The 16,824-nt window shown below is 48.4% G+C and overlaps 1 protein-coding gene across 2 annotated transcripts; it reads left to right on the top strand.

Moving 5' to 3' along the window:
* The first annotated feature begins 6,374 nt into the window (after positions 1–6,374).
* TGIF1 (TGFB induced factor homeobox 1) lies at positions 6,375–14,258 on the top strand. Of its 2 annotated transcripts, XM_040970569.1 has the most exons (4): positions 6,393–6,483; positions 6,934–7,262; positions 12,244–12,470; positions 13,260–14,258. In XM_040970569.1, exons 2-4 carry the CDS (start codon positions 7,247–7,249, stop codon positions 13,833–13,835), a joined length of 819 nt encoding a protein of 272 aa, XP_040826503.1. In that variant the 5' UTR covers positions 6,393–6,483; positions 6,934–7,246; the 3' UTR covers positions 13,836–14,258. The 2 variants fall into 2 exon arrangements, with proteins under 2 accessions (XP_040826504.1, XP_040826503.1); XM_040970570.1 differs by lacking the exon at positions 6,934–7,262 and having other exon boundaries at positions 6,375–6,399.
* Positions 14,259–16,824: the final 2,566 nt, after the last annotated feature.

Here is a 16,824-nt window from a genome sequence, read left to right as displayed (position 1 = left end):
AAAGAAAAAGGTGCCTTTTCTATCACTGACATCTTCCTTTATGTCTCAGTAGAGTTTTAAAGTTTTCTTCATAAAACTTGCACATATTTCTTGTTAATTTTATTCCTAGATATTTCATCATTTTATTGCTATTATAAATGGTTCCTCTACAGCTTTGGGAAAACGTAATAATGATGATGAATGGAAACATGTGAACAGATTAACCCTTGGATAGAAAGAAAAGGAACTATTTACAAACAGGTTCAGTATTCCAAAGGGCTTGCTGTTGCTGAACCATGGTACTTATTCCAAGAATATAAACACTTTAAAAAATCAGGATCCATTTACTTTCCACATTTAAAATAATATTTTGCTGCTTTCAGCTCTGTCATATGAGCTTTTCTGCTAACACCCGTTCCGCCCCCCCCCAAAAAACACCTATACACATATACACACAAATTATTTTTAAGAGAGGAGAAAAACAATCAGTACAATGGAAAATTATTAATGCACAAGAAAATACAAAATTGACAAGGGGCCAACATTGTGGCATAGCATGTTAAGCCACAACATACAGTGCCGGCATCCTCTATGAGCTCCAGTTTAAGTCCCAGCTGCTCCACTTATGACTCAATTCCCTGCTATCGGCCTGACAAAAGCAAATGGAAGCTGCCTGAGTGTTTTTGTCCCTGCCACACCCACAAGAGATCCAGATGAAGCTTCTGGCTTCAGCTTGGCCATTGGGGCTACCTAGGGAGTAAACTAGCAGATAGATCTTTCACTGTGTAACTGTGACTTTCAAATAAATAAATTTAAGTAGACAGGCAAACATATAAAAATATTTCTTCCCCTTTCACACCAAGTGTCAGTTCTAGAAAATTAGTGGGAAAAAAATAGGCTCCATTTATTTTGTTAAAAGGTAAGTTCTTTATGTTACTATTTAAAGGTATTTATTCCTTTGAAATGCAGAGTGATAGAGGGAGAGACTTAGAGAAAAATCGTTCATTTGCTAGTTCACACTCTAAAGGACAACAGCAGCTGGGACTTGTTCACGGAGCAGCCAAAAGATTGGAACTTCATCCAGGTCTCCCACGGGCTGGCAGGAGCCCGCATATTTTGGGTCATCTGTTGCTTTCCCAAGCACATTAGCAGGTAGCCAGATGGGAGCCGAAAGGAGATAGGCTCATGCTGGCGCTCTGATATGGACTGTTGGCACTGCAAGTAGTGAAGGACACTTTGGAAGGTTTAAAAAAAAAAGATTTATTTATTTTAATGTGAAACACAGATTTATAGAAAGATAAGCAGAGACAGAAAGAGAGAGAAAAGAGATCAACAATCCACTGGTTCACTCTCCAAATGGCCACAATGGTTGGAGCTGGGTTGTTCTGAAGCCTAAATCCAGGAGCCAGGAGCTTCTTCAGGGTCTCCCATATGAGTACAGGGGCCTAAGAATTTGGGCCATCCTCCATTGCTTTCCCAGAAGTAGGGAGCTGGATTGGAAGTGGAGTGGTTGGGATTTGAACCAGTACCCACATAGGACGCTGGCACCTCAGGTAGAGGCCTAACACACTATGCCATGGCACCAGCCCCTGATTGGTCTTTTAAATAGATGAGTCAGTTCAGTTCGAATTTTGAATGCACATACTTTTCAACTTCCACTTTCCAAAAGATCTGTCTGCATGCTAATCTGCTAAAATGTCAACCACTGGCTCCAGCACACTGTCAGAAGCCCCTCAGAACTGGTGGTACCCACACTGTAAGTCATTAATTATTCCCAGTATAATTGCACTCTTTTTTTGTACTTAGTGACAAACTGTAAACAATTAAATGCTCGGCACCAGAAAAAGTTTTTCAAACCTCACAAATTACAAAATGCCATGATTGTTTAGCTAATTGGCTCAGAGTTTACACTGGCATGAAGAATTAAATCATTTTTCTCAATGGTAACTTCTTCACCTGTAAAGTGGGGATAATCATAATACCTCAGGGTTATTTTCACAAATAAATATGGTAAAATAAGGCAAGTATCTGCATTCTACCTGCCTGGCACGTAGTATCCAATTGAAGTTTGAGTTCTTATTACTAGTGATTCCTTATAGTGCCATTAGCATACATTATTTGTTATGTATCTGTGATGTTTTCATAAAGGCTGAAATAATGAGCATACTTTTTGGAGAAATTACAAAGGAGAAAAAACAAGTTAAAAATCAAACAAAATTCTTAAAAAAAATTGTGAGGGTGACCTTAATAAGTTAAACCACCAGTTGCTAGTCCCGCTCCCTATAGGCCTGTGTCTGAGTACTAGCTGCTCCACTTCTGCGTTGACTGCTAATGCCTCCTGGGAGACAGTGAATGACAGCTCATGTACTTGGGTGACTGTCACTCTCAAGGGAGATCCAGGTGGAATTCTGGCTCCTGGCTTTGGCCTGGCCCAGCCCTGGCTGTTACAGGTATTTGGGGAACAAACCAGTGGATGGAAGATCTACCCATGTTGTTTTGACTTTTGAGTAATTGAAAACATTTCAAAGGAATGTTTGTGCTATGACAGAAATACATTGGCTGAACTAGACCTGGGATTTGTCCCCTTGGGTACATCTGGGGATGTCTGGAAACTTTTGTGCTTGTCCCAAATGAGCAGGCTGTGGTCCTGCTGGTTACCAACCAGGGATGTGGCCCTACAGCACAGACCTCACAACAACAACAAAAAATTATCCAGCTCCAAATATCAACAGGGCTGTGTGAGAAAAGGCCTGAGCCAGAGGGTGGGTGGCGGGGGGCTCCTAAGATAAGCCAGGTGGTCTGAGAGGACTCTTCCTGAACCTTCAGGTCAAACCAGGACTGGTGAGAGCTGGCCCAACACCCATCACGAGGTGAAGGACTGTCCCAGGCAGAGGGGACTGAGAACAAACAGCAATGAAAAACCCACTGTTGACCCTTCCCATGCCTGTCAGTGGTTCACAGCAGTGTGTATTCTTCTTAAATATGTAAACCACATCAAAATAAAATAAATAATAATTTACAAAATCCACTGCCTTCCTGTGTCCACACCAGGAACAGAGAGGCCAGGAAGAGGTCTTCAATTTCATCTCACTTCCTATATAGAACTTCTTTCTCCTGGCTTTTTGGAGACAGATTTTTTTGTTTTGTTTTGGCTTTTTGTCTTGCAAACGGAAATCAGGAAGACGTGCACAGCATGGAAGAGGGCATCTGATAGAGGGAGTTGATTCCAGAGGGTGACTCCCTAACGTCAGGAGACCCAGCCCCGTTCCTTCCCCTCCACATCCATCTGACCCACAGGAGGACAGGATTTCGTAGCCAGTGCTCTGGGACCCAGATCAGTGATGCCCAGTTTTGGGTTTAATGCCTTCCGGCTCTGTACCATCAGTTACATGACCAGTTCAGGTACTCAGTGAGATCATTTCAGCAAGTGTTTGCTCTGCACTCTTGATTCCAAAACCCTTAAAGAGAAGTGAGACTTTGACAGAGGAGAAAAAAAGGCTGGGTGGGGGAAGTACATGCTCTGAGAAAACTGGTTAAAAACAAAAGTAGTAGCCCCAGAGACATTATTCATGCAGAGCCAAGAGGGGAGTTGGCCGGGAGGGGGCTGATACAATCACAAGATGGCTGCAGCCCAGCCCCAGGCCCTTTAAAACACAAAGCTCAATCCTCCCCAAGCAAAGTGAGATTATGCACTGTTTGCACAGTGTTTGAAGCCCAGCGGTGTGCAAATTTTATAAAAAGATCTGCCTTCCAGGTTCTAACAACAAAAAGGAGCTAGTAAGTGCAAATCCTCATTCCCCCAACCCAGGACACAGAACCCGACAGAATTTCACCGACTTGTTATTAAAGTTATTTCCTGGTAGCTGTGTGGCTGGGCACACTTTTCTGCCATATTTGCCTCCCCAAGTTTCTGCTTTGGGTTTTGAAAGCTTTGCAGGTTGTGAAAAGTGCCTTCACTGTTTAGAACATGTTTGTTTCATGACTTGGCCTTGAGGAAGATTGAAACAGATGAGACACCAACTAGAACTGTGTGTGCCTGGAGACAAAGAGCAGTGAACTTTCATCACACAGCCTCCAAAAGCACCCAGCAACGTCGCAATCGTACTCAGGAAATTTCCCAATGCAGTTCACATTCATGTGGATCCAGCAAACCATCCGAAGCAAATGTGAATCCATACAGTTTTAATTTTAGCACGGGAGTGGGGGTGGGGCGAGTTTAAAAGTCACTGCATCTGTTTTACAGAGAGGCCCTGAGATTTTCAGGCACTGACAGAGCCAGAATGGAAACTCGTTTTTCCATCTTGGGAATGGCAAACAAACAAAATATATCGTATGCAATTGCTGGTATGCGGAGTCCATGCTTTTTTGGGGGAAGGGAGTGTGACAATGTGACAGAGCTAGGCACGTTGGGGAGGCCACTAATGCAGAGGTCCTAACGAGTTTGGGGTTCAGCTTTAGGGGTGATGAATTCTCTACCTAAGGGGTTATAAGGCAGCACAAGATGGTGGCCGTGTTCCCCTGGGGGAGCATCCTGCCAATTTTAACAAGGGCTTCGGTAGGATTTTCTCAAGCAAAAGGTGTGCATTGCGAGGATGAGGCCAGCGCGTTAGCCAAGGTGAGTTTCAAGTTTCCACTTTTTTTCTTTTCCTCTTCCGGATGTAAAAGAGGCTTTACATTCTCTCCGCCCCCCTCCGCGTTTCCCTTAGAAAGTGTTTTCTAGCTGCAAAGCGGCTCGCCCTCTCGGTTTCTACCCTGGTTGCCTGAGAATCGCGATAATTAGCCAAGTTCACTTTAGAGCCGAAAGAAAAGCTATCTTTGTGTACATAATGAGAGCCACCGCGTGGCCAAGGATAACCACGAGGAAGAAGGAAACGTTTGGGTCTCCAGCAGCAGAAAGCGGGCGGTTCGAGGGTACGGGAGGGCTGCAGCCGACCCAGGCTTGCTGTGCGGCCGGCTGCGCACCGCTTTCCAAGTTAGCAAACAAAGCGTCTCCGCAGTAACCGCCCGGCTTCCAGACTGGGCTGCTGCCACTCAGGCCGCCGAGCTCCTCCTCCTGGCGTCTCTCCTCCCTCCTCTCCCGGCTCCCCAGCGGATGTGAGCCACCAATCCCAGCCACAAACAACCCTTCAAATGAAAGGACCGGGCAGCCCTCTAACGGGCGGCGGGGCGCGGCCCCCTCCCCGTGCCACATCTGTCCGCCCCGGGCGCAGCAGCTGATTCATCCCCGGCCAGGCGTGGGGAAGGAGCTGCGCTGCAGGCGGCGGCAGCCAGCTTCCAGCCTGGTGGTTCCCCACCACCACCACCAGGAACCAGTCCCCCCCGCCTCGTGTCTCCTGTGCTGTTTCAGATGTGGGATCTCTTCCGTGCCGCAAAAGCAGCAAAAATCCCAAGGTTGTTGCGTTCTTTACAGTGACGCTTTTCTTCCGTGTTGATTCCAAGTTCCTGCAGTTGGGAAACCCACCCCGGGCTTTTAAAACTCTGACCCGAATGCACGCACTCTTGGGGCGGGGGAAGTCGGCTTTGTAAATTTTCAGAGTAATTCGAAAACAGAAGCTCTTAAAAGTCTGGTTAGTCATGTTTGGGCTGCCTGAATCCTCCTCCTCGGGGTTAACCTTATTTCCACTGGCTTTCTCTAGCGAGGTCACAAAACAAAAACAGTCCACACTGGGGGCAGAGGCGGCGCTGACGTCTCCTCCAGGGTTATTTACGTTTGGAGGGCTTTTTTTTTTTTTCTTTGCCATGAGGAACGTCTTCCCGTGACAGATGACAGATCGTTTGCTCCAAAACAACCGGACAACCCCACACGAACACTAGACACCGAGGGGGGGGGGCTTGCGTGTCTCGAAACCAGCCTACAGCATCTGGCGTCTGCCAAATGGCATTTCATCAAGGGACTCCTGTTGGAGTCCGCCTGACTTTCCACCAAAATAAACCATCAGGAACATGTGTTTACTTACTGGCTAGTTTCTGTTTGAAATACAGGGGGAGGAGAAGTACTGGGTGTAAGTCCTCAAAGTAGACACTGTTGAACCGAAACGGAGCAGCAAGCCCCCTTCCTTAGGCGTGGCTGCCCCTTCTTTTGAAAGGGTCCGGGAATGGAGGGGTGAAGGGCGGTCTGGCCGGGTCGCCACGGGGCGAGCGAGCGCCCGGGCAGTCCCCAGGCAGAGCTGGTTAAAGAGCATGTGAGCATGACAAGTGCCTGTCCGCAACGTGTTCGATTTCGAAACCGCCCTGCAATCCAATCCGGAACTCGCAGCTTTAGCCCGGGGGAACAGGCACTCGCCTAGGGTTGTCGGTGCCTCATCCAACCCCACCTACACCCCCACCATCTCCCGCAGTCTCCAACGGAGGAAGAGCCGGGGGAGAAGGGTGCGACGCGGCGCGCCCGCGTGTCCATGGCAGCCGCGCATTCTGGAAGAAGTTGGTGCTTGTCCCGAATACTTTTCCTCCCGCGCCCCGCCCCTTGGGCCAGAAGCGGCTCCGGCAGGGGCAGCGCCGATAGAGGTAGCTGTCAAAAAAAAAAAAAAAAAAAAAACAAAAACGAGAGGAGCAGCCTCTTCTCGGGGTTGGAAGAAGGGAGGAGGTGAGCGCGTTTTTTTTTTCCCCCATCAGTTGGAAATTTCTTACCCAAACGTACCCCCTTGGCCAGTCCCGGGACGAAAGGCCCCAAGAGAAAACCCCAGTGGAGGGTGCTCGGCTGGTGATTCCGCCGCCCCGTGCGGGATGCGGGCGGCGGGTAGGCAGGAAGAATCGCGTTTCTGAACTCGGCTCCCCCCTCCTTCCGCCCCCGCCGGGGACGGGTTGACAGCGGCCCGAGCTCGATCCGGTCCACCCAGGCTGGAAGGACGGGGGAGGGGCCGAGGAGCGGCTGGACGGGCGGGGGACGGGGCGGGCGGCTGGGGGCGGAGGCAGGACCTCCTGTACCTTCCCTCCTCGCCTTTCTCACTCTGACAGCGGCGAGGTACGCCGAGCAGGAGCTGGGAACAAAGGAACCGAGTGCTGAGGGGGAGCGGCTTGGGTGAGACAGAGCCCCCGGCCGGCTGCCAGAAGATCCCGGTAGGAGGAAGCCCAAGTGTCACTTGAATTCCACCCAAAGGAGCGGGCGCCTGGGATCCGAGCGCCTTGTTTATCAATAACGGCTGGAACACGTCCTACAAGTTACCGGAGGATCGGCGGAGAGGCAGGAAGGTCACCGGCCCCCGCCGTGCGGCTGCCCCCGGCCCCCTGAGACCCAAGCCCTGCCTGGCGCTGGGAGATAGCTCCAAGCATGAAAAGCAAGAAAGGTAAGGCGGCCGCAGGGGCTGTGCGCACCGGAGCGCGCGTCGCGAGTGCCGGGGAAACGTGCTGAGCCAGCCGCGCTGGGTCGGGGGCCAGAGAGACTTGGCTGGACTTTTTCCACCTGGGGACCCTGGGGCTGGGAAGGCGGCCGTGCTCTTTGTTGGGACAGCGTCTGAAACGCCAGTTGCTGTTTTTCCTCCTAGACACAACACGAGGGGGCTGCCGGGGAGGGAGACGAGCCTCTCTCCACGCTGCTTGGCGCGTTGTCAAGAAACACGCTCAGCGCCTTGTTTGTGCGCCTCCAAGTTTCATTGTCTGCTCCCACACCCCACGCTCGGCCCCGCCGCCGCATGGCTTCTCCCTTTACCTCAGGCTGAAGGCGGGTTGTGGGGTCCTGGTCCGGGGAACCCCTCGCCTCGCTTTTTCCGGGCGGGATGAGCAGCGGAATCGCGCCGCGTCTTTGTCTGAAAGTTGGGCTCCGGGAGCCCCCTCACTCTCAGCCGGGCCTGGGCGCTTATTCTTGGATGTGTGTGTGTGTGTGTGTGTGTGTGTGTGTGTGTGTGTGTGTGTGTGTGTGTTTACAGTTAAAGGAATGTGAACCTGGCCCCTCACATGGCCCTCGTGTGTGAGCAGTTTTAGAAAGCTAAACTTCAGAAAATTTGCAGTGTCTTCAGTAACTTTTCCCACGATGAGTTTGGGGCAAGATAAAAAAGTTAGGACAGGCGGGCCAGCAAGCTAACAAACGGCATTCAGTCAGAATGTGTCCCAAGTGTGACAAGCAGCAGGCTTGGTTGTAAGTACACAAGAGCCAGGCTGTCATTGTTTCCACCAAGCGTTCTGGAAGTTTTACAACTAAAACTTGCCGTCTGGTTTAAAAAAAAAAAAGATCAAAATACACAGGGGGGAAAAAAAAAACACCTAGAAAGGTCAAGGACTGAGAAGTCCCTTTTGAAGTTCACTTCGGAGTCCCGGCCTGGGAGGTCTCCCCCGAGTGTTCCGTGGAGGGCTGGAGCTGGCTTTTCTGTTGTGATTTATGTGGAGTGGATCAAAACAGAAGTTCATCGCGGGGGTGGGGGCGCTGCTGCGCATGCCCGGGAGCTCCCTCGCGTGTGGGACTCGCATTCTTGCAGACGCGGACGCCGAGCGCCGCTCCCACGGAGCCATGCAGCTGTGGGGCGGCACACGCGCGCCCCGACCCACGCGCGCACGCCGCGCCCCGGCCCACGCGCGCACGCCGCGCCCCGGCGGGCTCTTTGGGCCGCCTCTCTCCGGTGCTGGTCCCCTGTGATTCCTGTGAGACTTTGCAACAAGCCGAACTTATCTGCTCCCAACCCAGGCCCCTGACGTTCCCAGTGAGAGAAATACACGCGAAAGACCGGGTCCCCGGCGGGGGTGGGGGGTGCGGGGAGTTGGTTGGTTGTACGACTTCCCCTCTCTTCCTCCCCGAGGGGACAACAGGGGCGCGCTTAAACTCGGGGGACGTTTAAAAGTCGGCTGTGAGGGGGCGTTAGCGGGAAGAACCGCCGTCAGGCTGGACCCCGGCGGGGATGACAGGTCCGGACCCTCCCAGTGCCGCGGGGCTGGCACCCTGAGGCGGGTGGGGTGGGGGTGGGGGCTGTTTTCTGACGCGGGTTCTAGCACGCCGAACGCCTGGCCCGCCTTCCGCAGGGGGGGCGGCTCGCCCCATTGTTCGGGCTCCGACGAGGGGCTGCTCCGACTCGCCTCCCCCCCAACCCCCAGGTCTCCTCTCCGGCGCCCCTCGCGCCCCACTAATCCCCGCTACCCCAGCCCCAGCCCCCCATCCACCCACGGGCCGGGGCTCGAGCGGGGCCAGCGGGCTGGATCCGTGGGGACCCCCGCGGCGCCGACTCACGGAAACAATGAAAGGTGACGTGTTGGAAGGGAACTTGGCGACTACTTCAGGGCCCATGTGGGGGAAGCTGAAAGTGACGAACTGGCCTGCGTTTGCTTTCCCTTTTGAGGTTTCCTCGCCGTTCGTCTGGGGCCGGGGCGGCAGGGTTCACGGCCTCGTTTCTGGGCTCGAAGGGGGGGTGGCCTGGAGCCCCGGCGCATGCTCTTCCGCTCGTGGTCGCGGATAAAAAGTTTTGCGAGCGAGTTGCAGTGGAGGCCAGGAGCTCTCCAGAACAAAAGCTGCCCGTTCTGCTCGGCCGGCTCCTCCCTCTGGCCCGAGCCTCCCGGCGTCCCGAGCCCCCTGGGACGGGGAGCGCCTTGCCTGCCGGCCCACGAGCGACCCCCGAGGAGTCGGGTCGGGCCTCTGCTCTAGTCTTACAGAAGTCTGAAAGCCTCAGGTGTCCTTAAAGCAAAAACTTTTGAACGGGATTCCGGAGCCCCGGGTTTTGGTCGGATAGGTCTGTGACAAGAAGGTCCTTTTTTGAAGGGTGAGGGAGCAAAAACAAAACAAAAAACACCTGAAATAGTGTAACAGTAAGCAGCGAGAAGGTTGGTTGAGGAAGAACCCTTTCTTCAGTCAGTCTCCTGGTTGTTGTGTGTTCAATTCCCGCCTGAGGGCGTTCTTCCTGGCCTGGGGCACCCTGGGTTTTCGGCAACCAGGGAGTTCGAGTCGAATTTGGCTTCTCCAGAGGAGATAAATCGGAACTTGGTTAGGGTCGCCTGTTTTTGTCTTTTTCTTAAATACCTTCTTCCCAATTACTTCTAGATTCTTTTCTAGATTTTTCAAGCCCTCCTTCACCATCCCCCGCCTCTCGCCCCTTTTTGTGGTGTGATGGATCTGTTGAGAAAATGCTGGATGGATAACCGCTGCTCAGAGCTGTGGGATCTACAGGCCATCTTGCGGCTTTCCACAGCCCCATTTCCTTGTCTGGGGAAAAGTCGCAAGGCTTGGGATTCTGCACCGCCCCCCCTCCCGGCCACATTATTGAAGTGTAAGCAAAGCAAGACGTTTGGAAACATGTCGTAACCGGGAAACTTTTCAAAAGCTCTGTTACAGTAGGAAATGAGTAACGAGGAAAAGGTCTTTTTGTTTTTCCAAGCCGAGCCACGGTCAAGAGGGGGAATTTGCATGAACATCCCTGACAGCAGCCAGCGTGGTTCAGCTGCAGTCAGCTCTCAGCTGGCCCAGCCCAGGATCTGAAGTCGCCACTTCCTGTTACTTCAGCTTTTGTGCACATATTGGAAATATTTGTTAAGAGGTCCTGGGGCCTGGCATTCATTTATTTAAATGAACTGAGGACGGAGTGGAGTGGCGCTGCAGCTCCGCGGCTTAAATGAAACCTGCTTCTGAAACATCAGGCTTCTCATGCAGCGCTCAGATCAAAGGGCAAACTTCAGGGGGTTTTGGTTTTGTTTGCTTCAGACCAACCCTGTTATTATCAACTTACAGTGGGAATTCACTGTTCCATGAGTACATTTTCACGCTTTTCCTAGATTTAAAAAGGGGGGGGGGGAGTAGGGAGGGACAAAATAATAACCATTAAGAATGTCTGGCTTTTCAGACGTTGGAGTTTCAACAAATTGCCTCATTGAAACGTGCTTTAGAGATTCGATTAGCTGGACTCGTACTTTTACTAGGGAAATCTCCTTAATTATCAAAACAAATGTGAAACAGGAACTCATTTATAATTTACTTTGTTTTATCTGTGGTTCTTTACCCAGTTTTCAGCTTTCTCAGCATGCCCTTTTAAACTCTTCTTCTTAAGTTTGACTAAATCTTCTGCGTAGGGAAATATCAGGTACCTGGCCTTTGAAAGTTAGGAGTCCTGTGCGGTGTATTTCTTGGCTGTTTGTTGAGCCTTGAGCTAAAGTAAATTTGCAAGCTCATCCACGTCTTTTGTTAGAACTTGCTTTACTTTGTCTCTGGAGGGTTCTGCCTAGCCTGGAGGAACGCCCTTCCGCACCTTCTGCCCCCTGCAGTCCAGAGCGAGGAAATGTCACCTAGTAGCAATCTTTGAGTCAATTAACAGGGTGGCTTAAAAAAAAATTCCCTAAACTTTTTTTTTCTTAATTCGCTAACCTAGATATACTGGTATTTGCATGAACGCTGTCGTTTTCCCTTCATGTATACTTTTAAATTGTAGATAGCCTCCATAAAAGACTGTTCTTTTGTCCTTCGGAATTGCAGGATGCACTTTTGGGGGCGGGGAAGCCGAAGCATTTGTTATTTGGAAGTTTTTGTAGTTCAGAATGCGGCTCCAATGTCTCTTAAGGAGGTCAGGTCTGAATTGTTACTAAAATCAGTGCATGATTTACATATTCTCTATGGTTTGAATTCTTAAGATTTCTGGTGGGATTAAAGTGCTTGGAACCGAAGGAGCTTCCCTTGGGAGTAAGTTGCATATGCAAGTTTCTTTGTCATGTAATCACTGAAGACTGAACTCTGTAATAGAGGGGTTCAGATTAAGCTGGTGGGGGAAATTTCAAGTTATTCAGTGTTAGGCATTGTTGAACCAGGAGTAGAAAAATATCTTTGTGTGATAAAGGTAAAATCTGCAGTGATATATTTTTTAAAAGTGACATACATTAGCAATGAGTCAGAAAGGACCGGTGGCAGAGTTCCGCTTGCTTTTACTCTAAACTTTTGCTGGAACCCAAAGGAAGAATACTATTTAAACTATGCGTTAGGACAGTCCCTGCATTGTTTCTCCCAGCTTGCAGTCTCCTTGAGGAGAGGAGACTGTTAGCTACAGCACCCTTCCTGTTCAAAATGTGTGCAAGCTACTGACCCTCAGCACAGCCTGTCTCTTGGAGTCAAATTGATGAAAGACTCCGAGCATCATTTAAAAGGAATGTGAGAATTGAATCCTGGAGGAGAATAGCTGAGAAATTCTGGCAGTTGGTTGAGAATCTTTATTGCATGCTGCAAAAGTGGACCCTGTGTAACACTGGACAGGAAACTCCCGCGCTGGAGTGGAGGAAAGTCCAGTCACAGCGCTCAGAGCAAAGGAGCAGTGCAGCTCACGGGGCTCTGCTGCACATGGGGACTGACCGGAGGCCTTTGTCCCGTCCTAGGTGTCGTCGTGGCGTCCGGCAGTGACACTGAGGATGAGGACAGCACGGACATTCCGCTGGACCTTTCCTCTTCAGCCTGCTCGGGCAAGAGGAGGCGAAGGGGCAACCTGCCCAAGGAGTCTGTTCAGATTCTCCGGAACTGGCTGTATGAGCACCGATACAATGCCTACCCCTCGGAGCAGGAGAAAGCCTTGCTGTCCCAGCAGACACACCTGTCCCAGCTCCAGGTAAGGAAAGAGCTCCAGGGCCAAGCACGCATGGTTATTTCCAAAGTCATTTTCACAGCATTCCTCATTCCTGGGTGTCAAGTCATCAATTTCCTCTATACTCAAAAAAAGCTAGAAGGAGTATTTTTTTTTTTCCTTATGGTAAACTTTACAGTGCTGGCAGCTAATAACTGGCTATTTCAAGAACACTGAACCACTTGACAGTCATCTGTCAAGTGGCATTTCCTTTAATGCCTTAAAAGAACCCTCCTTTATGCAACAAATATAAAAAGGAGGTTAAACCTTACTCTATTGCCCAGGAAACTGGTTTGATATTTAAACAAGGGCAGACTTCAGTGAGGTAATTCATGTTGTGCCTGTTGACATAGTCATTTGAACTGAGAAAAATCAGTTACTGGGAGGAGTGGCACTTTTCATACACGGGAAAGGTTCTCCTGTAGTTGATTAACTTAAATGCTGGGGCAGTAGGTAATAGGTTAAAACGGAGAGAGTTAAAGGCAAACCTTGCCCTCTCGGCTCATTTTCAGGTGCTTGAGGAATGAAAATCCTTTTGTTTCTTCTGCAAAGGTGTAAGCGAATTCAGTATGAGAGAGAGGGCGGTTGCGACAGGAGGCAGGCTTGCTTTCTTTGCTGGGTCGGATACCTTGAAATAATTTGGTCACTTCAGACAGGCCCTCATATGCCTTCCTTAACACAAAGAGAGGTCAGTTAGGCGCGCAGAGGAATGTTCCCAGAACCTGTTTGCCGAGTGAATAAGGGAAATGTTTCAGCATACTGATGTGATTTCAGGTCTGTAACTGGTTCATCAACGCCCGCCGCAGGCTCCTCCCTGACATGCTGAGAAAGGATGGCAAAGATCCAAATCAGTTCACAATATCCCGCCGTGGGGCCAAGATTTCTGAAGCCAGCTCTATGGAGTCTGCAGTGAGCATCAAAAGCTTCATGCCAGCTCTCGAGGAGAGCCCGTTTCATTCCTGTACAGCTGGACCCAGCCCAATCCTAGGGAGGCCACTGTCTCCTAAGCCACCATCCCCGGGATCAATGTTGGCTCGTCCGTCGGTGATCTGCCACACCACTGTGACTGCATTGAAAGATGTGCCTTTCCCTCTCTGCCAGTCCGTTGGTGTGGGACACAACACAGACATCCAGCAGATAGCGGCCAGCAGTTTTACAGACAGCTCACTCGTGTACCCAGAGGACACGTGCAAATCCGGACCGAGTACAAACACACAGAGTGGTCTTTTCAACACTCCTCCCCCAACTCCACCAGACCTCAACCAGGACTTCAGTGGATTTCAGCTTCTCGTGGATGTTGCACTCAAAAGGGCTGCAGAAATGGAGCTTCAGGCAAAGCTTACGGCGTAACCGTTTTGTCAAGCACAACAGTTCTCAAAAATGGCCTGGTTGCCGGGGTGATGGCAAGAGAGGAATTGCATTATTTTATATATTTTTTTATTAATATTTGCACATGGGATTGCTAAAATGAAGCTTCCTGTTACTGAGATATCTTCAATGGAATACAGTCATTCCAAGAACTGTAAACTCAAAGCTACTGTAGAAACAAAGGATTTTCTTTTTTTTTCAATGTTTCTTGGTAGACAATTCAAAATGTGAGATGGTTCCCAACATCATGTGATCTTTTTTTTTTCTCCCTTTCCCCCTTTTTTGTTGATGTTTTTCAGACTGTGCAATACTTAGAGAACCTATAGCATCTTCTCATTCCCATGTGGAACAGGATGCCCATATACTGTCTTAATAAATTTCCAAGTTTTTTTTTTCAAACAAATATGAATCCAGTTGATTGATACCTTTTTTCATGACATAATAAAATATTTTCTTTAAAAGTTACTGTCATGCAGAGTATTCTGTTAAGGGAGGCACTTCTTAAGAAGGAATATAGCATCCAAAGAGCAGGAAGTTGAGTGTAAGGTGGGATGTGAGTTAGGGAGTTGTCACCAGCACTTGGAAGAACTGGACAACTAGTCAGTCCACAGAAACAGGATGTGTTATATTTATCACTTGATGGGAGGTGGAAGCAGACCCTTGAATCTACTTCCAACTGAATGACACAAATTAAAATCAATCAGATCATCTGTCTAGTTACTCAGTTCCTTAGTCATATTTCCTGCGTATTGTAAAACATGTTATGTTGGAAAGTCTGGAAGCTGTTGGTTTTCCGAAGGAAGAATCCAAGCAGCCCTGGCAATGTGTGTGTGTGCAGTGCTACGGTGAGGGGGAGGCCTTTGCTGTCGAGTAACATCAATTTGTAGAGAAAAATCACTTTCTTTAAACATTTTTTAAGAGACGAAGTAAAGTTTCTGTTTACTTGTGGATTATGAATTAGATAAATATTTTTCAAAGTCACGGTTAGTGGAGTTTGTTGGGACAGGCCATTATTATCAAGCAAGCCTGGATGGCCAGAAAGAAGGGAACTGCTAGTGTTCCTTTCACGTCAATGGTTGAGCAGATTTGTCACATGCCACAAAACCATTCTTTGTGGTCCTGCTTAGTGTGAGGTTTCTTTGTTCCCATCAAGCCCTGCCCCAGCTAGGAATTGTCTAAGTTTGAGCTAGCATCATGCTTCAGTCTTGTTTAAAACATTCAGAGAAATTCTTTATTTACTAAGTGTAAATGTTTCCAGTGTTTAAGCTCTATTCAGAAAATCCCCACTGGATGAAAACTTTTTGTCAGTAAAAAAATGATATTGGCAACCAGGAGGTGTAAGAGAAGGGACGGACAGGTTTGGAGATAATGCGTGATGTGTGTAAATGCAGATTATTTGAAAGTAAATGTGAAAAGTTATTCATATTAAATCCAAACAGAGATTACTTCATTGCTCACTATTTATATATTGTAACTTTTTAATTTAGTATTTTCTGTTAAAAGTTCATCTCCTAGCATATAGTAGGGTCATGGTTTTTTAATCTAATGACCTCTGCCTTTCATTTAGTGTATCTAGTGAATTTAGATTTGATATGATTTCCACATGTTTGGATTCAGTTCAATATTTGGATTTTATTTCTACCAGTCATTTCTATTTTTCTGTTGACTTCTAAGTTATACTGTTTTAATGGTTCTGAGAATTACAGCATGCATCTTTAACTTACTGCAACCATCTCAGGTAATGTTGTATAACTTCATATAAAATATTTCTTATACGTACAGTTCCAAACAATAAACCGAAAAGTCAGTGCTGTAATTTGCACTTGAAACAGGCACATGTCTTTTAATCTAGTAAAAGAGAAAGGAATTTATATATTGTCTTTTATGTTTGCCAAATGTTTACCCTTCCAGCGCTCTTCCTGTAGGTCTGAGAGACATCTGGTGGCCTTCCGTGCCAGCTTGGCGGATTTTCTTGGGAATTCTAGTAGGCTTGCTGGTGATATTGACAATGAGTCTATTTCACTTTTAGCTCATAATTTCACTAATGGGTCCCAGGCTCCTTGTTAGGAATCTGAGTCAGAAGCAGCAAGATGGGTGTGGGCGTCCTAGCTGGTGGCTTGAGTGCCCTGCCGCGACACCCATCCTCGGTGATCTTTTTAATTTCAGCCGCTTGACCTTGATGTGCCTGCTAACTTTGAGTTTCTTTGTGTATATCCTGCTCAAAGGTTCATTGAACTGTCTGGATCTGTAAGTTTATGTTGTTAGCTTTATTTTTAAACTTTATTTGAAAAAATGTTGGTCAGGCCCGGCGCTGTGGCGCAAGTGGTTAAGGGCCTCACCTTGCACGCCCAGGATCCCATATGGGCGCCGGTTCTAATCCCGGCAGCCCCGCTTCCTTTCCAGCTCCCTGCCTGTGGCCCGGGAAAGCAGCCGAGGACAGCCCAAGGCTTTGGGACCCTGCACCCGCATGGGAGACCCGGAAGAGGCTCCTGGCTTCAGATCGGCATAGCATCGACTGTTGCGCTCACTTGGGGAGTGAATCATCGGACGGAAAATCTTCCTCTCTGTCTCTCCTCTCTGTATATCCGCCTTTCCAATGAGAAAATAATAAAAATAAATCTTTAAAAAAAAAAAAGAAAAGAAAAAATTTTGGTCACTTTTTCTTTTTTAGCTTTCTTCCGTACTTCTAGAATTCCGATGAATTTATGATGGGTTACTTGAGACTGTCCTGCATGTCTCTAAAGCTGGCTTTTTTCCAGTTTCCTTTATCTTTCAGATTCAGTAATTTGTTTGATTTAATTAACTCCTCTGTCTTCACTCACTTAGTACGTTTTCCCTTCAGTTATTGTTAGGTTTCACGTGTAATTTCCATTTAGTTCTTTCTAATATTCTTGGGTCTCTGCTGAGATATTCTTGATTGATTTATTATTTATGCATATGTATTTCTTTAAGCTACTGGTAATAGCTGCTT

Source organism: Ochotona curzoniae, unplaced genomic scaffold (assembly GCF_017591425.1).
Source record: "Ochotona curzoniae isolate NIBS_2020 unplaced genomic scaffold, NIBS_Ocur_1.0 scaffold_4812, whole genome shotgun sequence".
NCBI lineage: Eukaryota > Metazoa > Chordata > Mammalia > Lagomorpha > Ochotonidae > Ochotona > Ochotona curzoniae.
This window is presented reverse-complemented; position numbering and strand designations above follow the sequence as displayed.

Coding starts and splice junctions, on each gene's coding strand:
- TGIF1 (XM_040970570.1), top strand. CDS start 6,375: ATGGCAGCCGCGCATTCTGGAAGAA. Junction 6,400..12,243: donor AGCCGCGCATTCTGGAAGAA/GTTGGTGCTTGT, acceptor GTCCCGTCCTAG/GTGTCGTCGTGGCGTCCGGC. Junction 12,471..13,259: donor CACACCTGTCCCAGCTCCAG/GTAAGGAAAGAG, acceptor ATGTGATTTCAG/GTCTGTAACTGGTTCATCAA.